The 13,113-nt window shown below is 43.8% G+C and overlaps 1 protein-coding gene across 3 annotated transcripts in view; it reads left to right on the top strand.

Annotated features, from left to right (window-relative positions):
- Positions 1-5,676: 5,676 nt before the first annotated feature.
- The window catches only part of LOC122383262 (F-box/LRR-repeat protein 5-like), a 51,285-nt gene continuing 43,848 nt past the window's right edge, over positions 5,677-13,113 (top strand). Inside the window, exons 1-2 of one of the 3 annotated variants that reach the window (XM_043369514.1) lie at positions 8,159-8,227; positions 11,127-11,208. In XM_043369514.1, the coding sequence (XP_043225449.1) occupies position 8,227; positions 11,127-11,208 (83 nt within the window). In that variant the 5' untranslated portion in view covers positions 8,159-8,226. Of the gene's footprint in view, positions 5,889-8,158; positions 8,228-11,126; positions 11,209-12,012; positions 12,186-13,113 lie in introns of those variants that run through there. The other 2 variants (XM_043369516.1, XM_043369515.1) reach the window with 2 other exon arrangements.

Below are 13,113 nucleotides of genomic sequence, written 5' to 3'. Positions count from 1 at the left end.
TTGGAGATCGTTCCCGGCGCCAGAATAGCAGTTTTCATTTTTCCCCATTGACTTATAATGGTGAGGTCACGAAAATGACCTGACCTCATATGACCTTTAGGAAAAATCCGAGATATACAAGTTGTGGGACTCATAATGGATACTAGATCCTGCAAGTTTCATTTCCCTGCGACATCTCCTCTGGCAGTGAGGGCGTTGCGAAGTTGCGACATCTGAAGACCGTGCAGAGGTTCACTTATGACGTCATAGGTCAGTGACCTGACCTGACCCAAAAATGCGGTTGGTGTCAAAAGATCCGGCTTGGATCAAAGGTCAGGTATGCCAAGTTTCAGCTCTATCGCCAGCGTGTTCGGAGCTATCGCGAAAAAACCCTATGGGGGGGGGGCGGCACCCGCCCCCCCCCCCCCTCCTCGGCCGGCGAGGGTTAAGGATCATGTTCACTTCGATCCGGCTTTTGGTTTCACTGTGAGCCCCTCAGAGGCCTGACGGCTGATTATTGAGCTAAGCCCGTAGTAATATAATAGCCGGTTTCACGACGGGCTTTCCGGCGAATGCACCTGATTTGACCAAATCTGCACCTAATCTCTTTTACAACAAATCTCTTCATTTCATGAAATTATTTCAGTGTTTTAACCGATGATGCTCTCTGATAGTATGACAAAGCAGGCATACCATACTAGTGATGTCAATTACGGAAAATCGGAATACCGATACCAAACCAAATACCAACCAAAACCGTGGAGAAGTAGGTACCGAAACCAAACCAACTTGGGAACATGAGGAAAATACCAACTTTTTACCGATTTCTTAGCCTCTTAAACATAAGCGAGGGTTCATGATAGGTACCTACCAACAAAATACCAAACACATTAGGATTGAAATACCAAATACCGAGTTGGTATCGGTTTGGTATCGGTATACCAAAAAGTTGGTATCCGATTGACATCTCTCTCTCTCTCTCTCTCTCTCTCTCTCTCTCTCTCTCTCTCTCTCTCTCTCTCTCTCTCTCTCTCTCTCTCTCTCTCTCTCTCTCTCTCTCTCTCTCTCTCTCTCTCTCTCTCTCTCTCTCTCTCTCTCTCTCTCCCTCTCTCTCTCCCTCTCTCTCCCTCTCTCTCTCCCTCTCTCTCTCCCTCTCTCTCTCTCTCTCTCTCTCTCTCTCTCTCTCTCTCTCTCTCTCTCTCTCTCTCTCTCTCTCTCTCTCTCTAATACCTACCTATAAGCAATTAGAGCAGCCCTAGCTGATAGCTACTAAGAGACACACTGAACCTGATTTGACCAAATCCGCACCTAATCTGCACCAGATGTGCACCAAACGTGTACCAGATGGCCGTCGTGAAACGTGTGAAAACGGCTATTATTAAGCTGACCAGCGTACAGTTCTTTCCTATAGTGCAGGAAGGAACTTAGCCCGCGCACCGACGGGGGTCTGCGCCAACTTAGAACCGACGGGGGGAGGGGGGGGCGGATGACCGCCTCCCCCCCGAGATCTCGAGAACGAAGCAAGATAGCGACAAGCGGTAAACGGCATGGGGTACGCACGGACGAGATCTAAAAAGGTATAATCAGGCACACGGATACAATTTTCAAAAAAGTAATTTTCAGGTCAGGTCAAAGATGACGTCACAGGGGTAAAAAAAGTCAAAATGGCGGCGCTAGATATACCTATACCTACCTAGAGTTATTCTCGACTAACTTTCGAATTGGTCGAGCTAAGAACAAATTAAGGGCACCATCGTGATCCTCTCGTCAATCTGCATCGAACCATATATATGTTGACCTCGAAAGGTCAAGGTCAAAGGTTGACCTCAGGTCACGTGACCTCGAGGTCATCATGTATATCATTCGATGCGCCTTGACGAGCTGAACACAATGAGACGTGCGTCTGTATCTTGTTCCTGTAAGGAGTTATTGGCAAAAAACCTTTGGTGACCTCTGATGACGTCACATGACCTTACAGCTGCCCAACAGCAAAACAGGCGCCTCAAGGTAGTGAAGGTCGTATATGAAGTCATGTATGGTATATGGGGCCATTTTGACACGTTTTAGTGGAAAAACAGGGAGTTGATTTTTCCCCATTGACTACCTACCTAATATGGGGAGGTCGAAAAATTGACCTGACCTTAGGTCATCGATATCAAAATTCCGAGATATACAAATTGTAGCTACCAATGACCTAATCTAATAATATCCACCGACTTTCAAAGGTCTCCGTCATCTACTGTAGCTCTGACACGGTGACAAAGTTGCAAAAAAGTGACTTGAGGTTGGGTCATTCAAAGTGACCTGGTGACCTGACCTTAAAAGTTAGGAAGTTTAAACTTGCACACCATGTGTAAATTGATGAGAGAAAAGTCATACCAAATTTCGCGGCGCTACGCGCCGCGGTTTTCACGTTATTTCCCGTTATTCGCGAAAAACCTCGGGGGGGGGGGGGCGGATATCCGCCCCCTGTCGGACGTCGGTGCGCGGGTTAACCTGTCAGGCGGTGTGCCTCCCGGCCACCTTCCGCGCGGTGGGGGGGGGGGCATTTTTGACCCCCGTATCTCCGAAACTACTGGACGGATCCGGAAAATTTAAACGGCGTTCGATAGCCCTGTCAAATTTGTCGCATGAAACCAAATTTCATTGACCTCAGGGTCAACAATAACGTCACAGGTCAGGTCAAAGATAAAATGTTTCACCGTTCACGGGGCTTCTAGGGAAAGCGCTATAACACCGAGTAAAACGCATTTTGTCGAAAATCAGCGATAGGGCGTCAGTTGTCTAGTACATATGTTGCTATTAGAAGTCACTGGTCATACCAGGTCAGGTCACAGGTCAGGTCACCAAAGGTCACCAAAGGTCACCACATGAACCCAACGTTACTAAGGTTGTGCGATGCATGTTGTATGGCCAGTTTTTCATTTCCAACTCAATGGTGTTGGTTATAAGACCATCAGGTACGGTTTAGGTCACTTTCTGGTGGAGGTCACGTCAAGGTCAGGTCAAAAAAGGTCAAATTTCAAAGTTGATATTTTTGCATAAAATGGGTACCTATTGATTCGATGCAGCTCGTCACGGGGAGTCTAATGGTGGTCTTTGTTTTGCACTACGAGGTCTAGAATTGCTAAAAATTGAGTTTGAAAATTTGACGTCATCAATTTTGAAGTTTTTTTTTCGCTATAACTTGGCCAAAAAAAGAGGTATCGTTCTCAAATTTGGTATGTAGATAGAAGGCGGTAGGGACTATCACATATATTCCGGTTTTTTCGAAATTCAAAAAACTTCTTGGATTTTTCGGCTATTATATACAAAAAATCTATTTTTTATTTTTGGGGGTCATCATCCAAAAATTCCAAAAATCCGGGATGGCAGTTTCGTAGCCTTCTAAATTTTACACCTTTTACGTCTGTAACGTTTTTCTGTATCTCTAAAGCTGTAGGCCTGACAGCTCTTCTCGCGAAACCTTTTTTTGGGTCGAAAATGGCAGAAATGACGTCACTCTGACGTCATTACGTCCAATCTATCATAGCCTTTGGAAAAAGTTTTGGTCACAATGTGCAATAGCTATTCACGGGAGGGTACTGAAAGTTTGGCGACGATCGGCGCAGCGCTTCTCGAGATATATAGAAAAAAAAAACTAAAAGGGGGGGGGGCAAAAAAATGCCCCCCCACCGCCTGGAAGGTTAAACCACGGACAAAAATCATCACCCATCCGGGAGGACCTATTTCACCTGCGGGACGTCGGGTTTGGGATACCGGACGCATCCCTGAGAGCCGAGAGGTAATCTCGGAAGACGGCGCGGCGCGGCGGGCAAATTGTTATTCTAACTATGTAGGGGAAGCGGGGGGAGCACCGCCACCTTAAGCATTTCTGCTCACCGAGCTGATATGCGTAGTAAAAACGAAGCTCTTTTGCATTCATGTGAAAGTAGGAATGTTTTCCTACATGTTGGCATAGTTTCCAGCGCTCCATTATAAAATTTCGCTACTTCACAGACATTGAAAAGAAGTCCTGCATTTTCCGTCCTCCAAAAAATGTGCGGGTAGCACCGCCACTGATGGCGATGTTATCCACAGATCGGCCTTACGGTGACAGCCACCCTTGGAAGCGTTACTGCTGTCTGAAATAGTAACTCAAACTCGTATAAGACACACAAGAGTTGGTTGTTAGTTTGTCACAGATCAGACTGTTTGTTGCGGACAATATGCATACAAAGCATGACAAATTCACGTTTATTTTGAAACATCCAGTGAAGTCAAACGTGAGGTTAAAAAACAGACGACGTTTGCGGCCTAACTAAAGCTCTTCTCCGAGCTGAGTGAATCATCATTGCGGCTTTATCCATTTTGCCACCCCTTGGGGTAGCACCGCCGAGCATGGCGGTGTTACCCCACACACAGTCATGGACCGACAACGCTCCGATGGGAAAACAAGCCGGGACGCGATTCTTCTGTAATTCCTTTCTCAACGAAGAGCACTTCATGCCCTCAAATTTAACGTAAAAATCAAGGCATTTTGACTTGAAATGACCACTTACTTGCTGCTAAAACATGCCAAATGATTACAACGATGGTTTGAAATTCACAATATGGGCAATTGCGATCTCAAAATCAAATAAATCTTAGCGAAACCTACCTCACGCGCGGCGTCCCGTTTCCGTTCGGACTAGAGATGCCCTTTTTGAACCCGCAAACCCGCTTTCTGCGGGTTTTCAAAACCCGCAGGGTTTTTGGCGGGTTCGAGAAGCAAAACTTGTCGTGTGGCGGGTATTTGGCGGTCAGACTTTAGAACCTATATTTTTTTTTTTTAGATGCAAAACACAATGCCAAGTGCATTTGCTCAGGTTAACAATACAATATTCATCAAAACAACTTTTAAAACAAAACCAAATATAAAAATATATCAAGGAAGCACATTTCAAATGCAAAACTGAAAACAACCAGCAATAGCATCCACAGTCTAGCAATGACCAAACCAGGGTACAAACAACAAACTACAAAGCATAAATAAATGCTGATGAAAGCATTCCATAAAACATAAAAGAACTTGAAAGCAAACTTATAGGAAGCTGAACTGAAGTCTATGTGCAGTGTGCACTAGATATACATTATGGAAGAACCCAGACTAAAATGAGATGTTGATGTTGAAAATCAGAGCAAATGCCACATGTTACTTTATTTGCGTCTGGTCGGCATAAAAAAGAGCTAAACAAAATTTGATGCAAATTCATTGATTACCTATCCTACTCTATGTTCTGTCCCACCCTATATTACGAAAATAACACACCAATTACCTGCAATTACCCTTACAAAAAAAATCAAAATATTGACTGGCATGCGGCCCAAACATAACGCAATACAATACTGGCGCACTTTCGACATTCTGACAAGGATTGGCATTTGACTGCGTCAATTTGTTGGTCTCTGAGGCGAAGGAAAGCTGTCATTGATGACTATTTACTGTCTCTTTATTTCCTAACCGGTGATTAACCTCTGAATTGTAAAACTTTAGCTGTTGTGTAAAATAATATTATCAGAATGGCACATTAATATGCATTATACAACGGTGTTTTCGCAACAAGTTCGCACTAACTACGGCTGCAATAATTTAGTCGCTGTAACATTCCTTGCAATCAGCTGTTGGTGACGCTTCTGACGCATGTTTCCAAAAATGCGTGGTTCATTGGTTAGTTGGTTTTTGCTGGGCCTTTGCATGATTTGTTTTACGTGTAGATCGACCGGATACGCATTATTCACCGTGTCGTCCGTGTCACTATTTATTTTTAACTGGAAATCGCATATCTTTTTATATCAACATTCATTTTGATAACAGTATCATTCCAGAAGCCTAACATTGACAGGAACCAGAGTGAAATTTTGATCCTCAGCCAATGCTGAAGGGTAAGGTGAGAGAAAGATTTTACTGAATTCTTTTCAGAAAGGAATTTCAAATGTATTGATGCATTATTCGTTTTCCATTATCCAGTGTGCACTTCCTGAGGACTTAGCATAGCAATTTCAAGTCCTTACTATTTGTTTGGCTGTCTTTTTCTGCACAACAATGAAGCAAGTAAGGTTTATATAGCTCTAGCATTGACCCAGCTGTATTTTTCTCTTGCAAAGGCAGGTTTTTAAAATTGCGGGTTTTTTGCGGGTTCGGCTCAGCCAAAATCAGCTTGCGGGTAGTTGTGGTTGGGCAAGGGGTAGCTGCGGGGCGGGGCGGGTAATTAAATTGCAAATTTGGTGCATCTCTAGTTCGGACACCGAAATGGCGGGTGTTTACATTTACAATTCAGAGTTTTGCCGATAGAGAGGATGGCGGTGTTTCCCACATGACGGTGCTACCCCCGCTTCCCCCTACTCTGGGCAAACTCGCTGGCATATTACGGTGCCCCTGTCGTGTCCCGTGCAGCTGAAATGTCTACAAATATAATATAATAGGGCATTGTGAAATACAACCTGATGGTCACACAATCGGTGGTAAGTGCTTACCAATTTCACTGTTGACTGTCGACGTCGTTACTCGTTACTCGATTCTCGGGATTCACAAATGAACTCGTAGCGTGGTGCTGGTGCGCCCTGCTGTTCACCCGCTGAAAGTTAACCCTCGCCGGCACAGGCCATTTTGCGTCCTTCGACGGCACAAGGGGGGGGGGGGGGGTTGTACGACCCCCCTCGCGTTTGGCCCCTGATCGAGCTAGAGCTTCGCGAAAAAAACGAGCGTGTTGCCAGTCACGAGAGGAAGCCGATGATACCCAATTTTAAGGTCCTAGGTCATCGGGTGACCTTCCAGGTCAGGTCAATGACCCGAAAACCGAGAAAATCGGGAGCTGTTAGAAAGTCGTAAAGTGTGGCTGCTATGTGGTTTTCTGGGGTGCTGATCACGAATATCGTGTAAGTTTTGATCAGAGATGATGTCTTAAAGCATTTAGACCAGGTCGGGTCAGGTCAGGTCAGGTCAACCGGTAGGGGTTGTGACGGGTAATCGTAATACGTGTCAACCGCCTTTGACAGCTTCGTAACATGTTACGAAGGCACCAAAACTACTTCGTAACTGTTCAAATAGTTGCTAAATTCGAATTCAGCTCCAAAAACTAGCCTAGAAACATGTAAAACTGGAAAAAGTGAACCGAGGTCACCCGAGGTCACCAAAGGTCAATGACCTGACCTGACCTTCAGGTGACCTTGACACCCACCCTAATGCATGGGAGCAACATCAAATCACATGGTTGAACGTTTGAAACCACGAAAAGCTTGCAAACGCGCGGCTAATGCAAGCCGACATGCGCCGAACCGCGATTTCGGCCAAACATGGTCACAGAAAAGAGGTCACAGGTCAAAGGTCATTGGGGTTAGGGTCATGAAATTTTCAGGGTAGGTGTAAAATTGATCAATGCGAGGGTACTGAAAGTTTCGTCGCGATCGGCCGCTTTTTACGCGAGTTATTCGCGAAAAACCTTAGGGGTGGTTGCATCAACCCCCCCCCCCCTGTGCCGGCGAGGGTTAAAATGTTTGATATGAGAACGGCTCTACTTGCAAGTGGCCAACCGTCGGGCAACCGAGCATAGACATCTACCCGGCCCCGCGTTCGGAGTCTCCCGGACGACGAAGATTCTACGCCGTCGGGCCCGCCAATCCCGTTCCATAACCGCAGCCAAGCCCCCGCTGACCTTGAACTTGGATTGGCCGGACCAGTATTGGCCGGACGACATAGAAATGAACTCCCCGCAAACTAAGACGAAACCGACGAAACATGTATAGTGAAGATGTCAAAATTATGTAATATGTATAGTCACAAGAGGAAAAAACTTGCATATGGCACATTATAGAGTTCAGTGATATGGCAGCAACGAGTTGGTTTCCAAATGTGGCGCGTTACTTTGCTACGAAGTCCTGTTCGCTCACACTAGAACTCGATTTTTAGTACTATCTGAGGCATTAAATCAAATCAAAGTTGCATGCAAATGAAAGCGTTTGAGTAACAATTTTATTCAAAACAATTTTAAACTTGTTTTCTTTTTTCAAAAACCTCTATTTTTTCTTTAGATATAATTTTTCCTTGTTTGATCCAAGGCCAGTCCCAGGTTGTTATGGCGACAACGTGACATTGGAGTTGAACGAGACTGAATTGAATACATCAAGTTAGGGCCACTAAAAAAAAAAAAAAAAATCTGGATCATATACCTTGGTCGTGCTGGCCGTGTTGCTTCTGCGTGTTACATTATAAATAGGGTTGGACGCTTGATGCTGACGCAGGGGGGTTCGCTCCCGTGCCTTCAGCATTACGAAAAATGGCAACAGCCCGTGAGCAGCATCAGCGCTCACGCACATGTTCAAGGAAAACGACATGTAATGGACTGCTAACGACGGCCCTCTCCACCAATCAGCGCTCGGCATCTCGAGCGCTGATTGGCTGGTAGCAAACGCGTCATATGTGGGTCTCATTTTTTGCGATCAGTGAACGCGTTATTTAATACACAGTGGCCCATGGAGAATGGCACGCGGAACTGAAGGTCAGTGTTTTATTGCTTCGTACTTGCGAATGGGGGTATTTGAGTGGCATTTGACACCATTTTCGAAATCTACAGTGAATTTCTGATCGACTCATGTATATATTTTTATGAATTTGACAGTATTAGTGCTACATAGTCGGTGTTTTATGTTGGTGTTGTTTCTCTCGACCTTTGTCTTGGACTCATCCTATCTTTTCTCGAAAATGCTTGCCATAACCAGGTCTTAACTGTATCTGTATAAAGGGAATATGTGTTGAATATGAGGAGAAGGTAGTAATAACCATTCTGCCTATCAAACTGCCAGAAGGTGTGCTTGTAAGGTGATTGAAACTGCAGTACGGGTTGCAGATGTGGGTTTGACATTAGCATTGTTGTTGTAACCCCACTTGCTCTAATAAAATGGCAACATGGGTTATGTACCCACTATTACACAGCCTGGTATCAAGCTGGTTGATATGTGGAGGATAATGAAAGCATAAAAGCTTTCCTTTAGTGAATAGGAGCGTTGCGTCTTGTGACTTATGTCAAGTCATTTTAAATGAAATGATTGTGATTGTAACTTTTACTTCAATTATTATTGCTAGTTTTGACCTTTTTAATCATCAAGTTTAATGTGTACCAATTTCATATGCCTGTGTAATGTCTGTGCGGCTTTGTGCAGTGAGCGTGTCTTGAAACAAACCAATTTATTTTGTACCTTTTTTTTACCTCAACAAATGTATGTCAAAGGACAAAAATGTCATGTCTAATATCATTGACACTACTACAGCTAACTTTGCCTATATTCCTATCTTTCAGAGGCATTCATCTGCTTTCCAGTGCAGTACCTAGGAGGCTGCAACTGAAACTCGCACAAAGGCAACCAAGTGTCACTTCATCAGCTAACAGCCCATCTGTAATCAAGATATGGGTGAAGTGGCATAGAAGAACAACCAGTAAACATGAAAAGATGTATTTTGTTTTGAACTATTTCTTAGCATAACAGAACAGCACAGTGCACACTTACTGCTTTTTATGTTTGCCCTGTGTGCAGTTTTGAATAATTTTAACTATGAAATGCTTTTGCTAACTACTCTCTTTACATAAGCTTCCTTTGTCATGCCTGTGTAATTTTGAGTTTACATGCATGATGTAGGCATGTTAGCATGTATTTCCCTTGGCTTCATAAAACTACTTCCAAGCATTTGTTATGGACATTGTTGCTACCTATATATGATGCTTCAGATGTGTCCAGTAGTTGATGAAGGGAGAAGAGTAGTAGGACAGCTGATAGGCTGATAGCTATTACCAAAAATATGTGCTTGTCTGCACTTCGGGCTGTTCCATCATATGCCACCTCTATTTACTTCCTTGCGTTAGAAACACCCCATCTTTTGTTTCTTTCCTGTGCGCCCATTGTTTCCGTGGTGCTATAAACGTCAAGTTTGAAGTTGGTATCCAAGTGAGCAAAATTTGCATTATTTCAGGCCGTCTTGAATCATTCGTCTTGAATTATATCCCTAACTGACATCCTGTTATTTGTCCTGCAATGTCTGTGCCTGTGTCCGCCCTTACCTCCGGCTCCAGCCTCCAACCAGGCCTGCTGAGCGCTGTCGCCGGCGCGGTGTGTCGCAACGTGCTGTTTCTCCACTCCACCCGACAGCTGCTAGGAATCATCCTGTGCCATGCGCCATGCGACACAGCAATTGTAAGCTGCAGGTCACATTCGGACTGATTGGCTCCGCGTATGTGCATCCGGCCGGGTGCTAGTCGATATCAGGGACGTGGGTCGGACTGTTGTGGCGGCGTGCACTGTGCTGGTTGAAGTTGTTGTATTTCTGTTGGTGAAAAGCATTAATACATAACCGTGGCCGCAGCCCAATGTTATTGTGGATTTCAGAGGGAGTGGCCAGTCAGGAGGGCCCCATGTGGGTATAGATCCAGTGTCCAGTGGGATTGGCTAAGATTTCCGGCGATTGATAAACGCTTCTATGATAGTAAACCTATTGAGTTATGAGGGGAGGTCACGTGAGGAACCTGACCTTACTAAACTCTTGTGAAAACACGACACATACGAACGGTAAGAAACTGACAGCTCTTCTTTCTGCCAAGTGTCATCTTTCTGTGAAGGATTTCTTGGCACTGAGTGTCTAGAAATTGCGTTGCTTTTGGACTGTGTAGAGGCTCACGAGCGACAACATAGGTCAACAACCTGACGTACCTTAAATATGCGACTTGTACCAGAAGATCCAGCTTGATCAAAAGATTGTACATGTCAAATTTCAGCTCTTTAGCTCAAAATAATTTTGAGTTATCGTAAAAACCGTCAGTGTGGCACCGTATCGCCTCCCCGCGCGGTCGGAAGGTAAAAGTTAGCCGGCTCTAACTAAACAAATAGTCGTCGTATCGCAAATTCATTGACGGCGTTCGAAGCGTCGTTCAATTTACTTTCGAAACATATCCTAACATTAACATTTATCTGCCTAGCGCAGTCTCCAACAAGCAAAAGTTCCGTGCATTCATCCTCATACAGTGTTAGCGGCCGCCGGCCGCCGGCCGCTGACCCACATTCGCGTCATCAGGGAATGCCGCAACTAATTTATTGTTTCCAACTTTTTTCCCGGAGCGTTCTACCTGGTTTATATAGCCTTGTGCTGACGGCTACGCGCCCTAATTCAGTGGCCCTAATCCACGAAGAAGAAGAAGATTATAAAAAGGAGAATTTTAGACCTTGGTGAGTCTCTCCTGTCATCATTATTTTGATTTTCAAATAAGTTTCTGATTTTCAAATAAGTTTCATTTTGTCCGTTGTCGTTGTTTTGGAAATGGAAATTGCAAGGAATAGCAAATTGCAAGATCTATCAGCCTTTTTTGCTCCAACTTTGGGCATTCTGAAAAGTACCTCAACCTAGCCAAGTTTTGGCATTCATAGATCATACATCACATGAAGGTTTTCCAACTGAGGAGAGGCGTCGTAGGTTTGTAGGTTCAGGTTGTGGGGTAGGTTTGTAGGCTGGTGATCTTTAAGACCTTTGCCTATCAACTCACACATTTTCTATGGTCAGAATCCATCCATGCTAAATAATGTGAAAACCATAATGAATGCTCTGAAGTCTGGGTACCTAGCAGGGCACTCTAGAGTCTAGAATTCCATAAAATAGAAAAATAAAATGATTGAAAATAAAAATTGCCTAATAAAAACTAACACAACCTAACCTTACCTGACCTAACCTGACCTACCTACTGATTTTTGCCTACCTGGCAAAAATTATAGGGAAACAGTTGGATCGGGGATAGGGAAACAGTTGCTCGCATGAATATTGATTGATAGATAAAAATATTTGACTTACCATTGCCTGCAATCTCTCCTAATGCATTGCTTTCGGCACTGCACTGCTATGCCCCGAGTACGGGGCAACACGTTTCTTTATGGAATATGCAATATTTTAGTGCACTCGTCTCTAATCAAAGTACCTATGCATAAATGGCGCAGGCAAGGTTATCTATGGCGCATGAAGCCATGCTGTGTGAAGCTCCCGTACAACACCTAAACTGATATGGGGGAACTTGTGAAATTTCGTTTTTAGAGTTAGTACATCAAACTTAAGCAGTTTGAAGTCCTTATTTATGAAATCTGACATGGAGAATACAATTCCAGGCATCAACAGGTCATTCGCAGGTGGTTCGTATCTCAAAGGTCGCCCAGGCTAGGTAAGGTCTGTTTAGGTTTTGTTAGAAAGAAGCATCTCTGGGTTAGTGCCTCTCCTTGGTTGGAAAACCTTTGTGTGGGGTCTGCTCTACTAATACCCAAGTTTCAACCAATGAGGTTGATATTTGGGGAAAAATTGCTAAGTTTTCCTTATTGGTAAGCACTCACTTTATCCTTGAGGCCCAGCAGATAAGGTGATCAATTGCCCATCAGCTACTTTCCTTTTTTACGCCTCTGAAATACCTGAGTGATGAAAGTTGGTTTTTGCACCTTGGGTTCACAATTGGAAAAAAACTACACCATATTGTCATAAAGCCTTTATCAACCTAGAATATTGTCCATATCATTTACTCCTAAAAACAGGTACCCCCTTCAAGTAAAAATGCCAAAAACCTAACCTAACTGTAACATGACCTAACCTTGTGTAATGTTGCCTTACCTGACTCAATGGGCGGTCTGGTGTAACTTATAAATGTTTTGTGTAAAAAGTATTGTAAGTATCGATGTATGGTATCACTTTTCAAGCTATGAAAGATGTGTTCTTTACCTACTTTATATTTGTATTTTTTGAATTTCTCCATTTTTTAGAGGGTGCAAACTGCAAACTGCAAAAGGTACTTTTAGCCCCAATAATTTGAACTGTCACACAAATTGTGATTGCTGATGGTTCAGAATGTAATCTTACTTAATAATCATTAGTAATTTATAATTTCTCACCTTGTTTTTTTTGTGTGACCAGTGCAGCTTGTGAGAGACATCAATAATTAATTTAAATGATTCATGCTGATGATTGACAGCAGCTGATTGGCTGCTGGTGTGGGATTCTGCCAAAAGGAAAAGTTACACAGCAATCAGCATATTATGGGACATGGTGAGACTGTGTCCAGATAATTGTTTTATGATGTGTCTGGTACCCTGTGATGACATGCT

The sequence above is a fragment of the Amphibalanus amphitrite genome, unplaced genomic scaffold (assembly GCF_019059575.1).
Source record: "Amphibalanus amphitrite isolate SeventyFive unplaced genomic scaffold, NRLGWU_Aamphi_draft 000159F_arrow, whole genome shotgun sequence".
NCBI classification, from domain to species: domain Eukaryota; kingdom Metazoa; phylum Arthropoda; class Thecostraca; order Balanomorpha; family Balanidae; genus Amphibalanus; species Amphibalanus amphitrite.
Note: the sequence above shows the minus strand (reverse complement) of the source record. Positions and strands in the feature narration are given on the sequence as shown.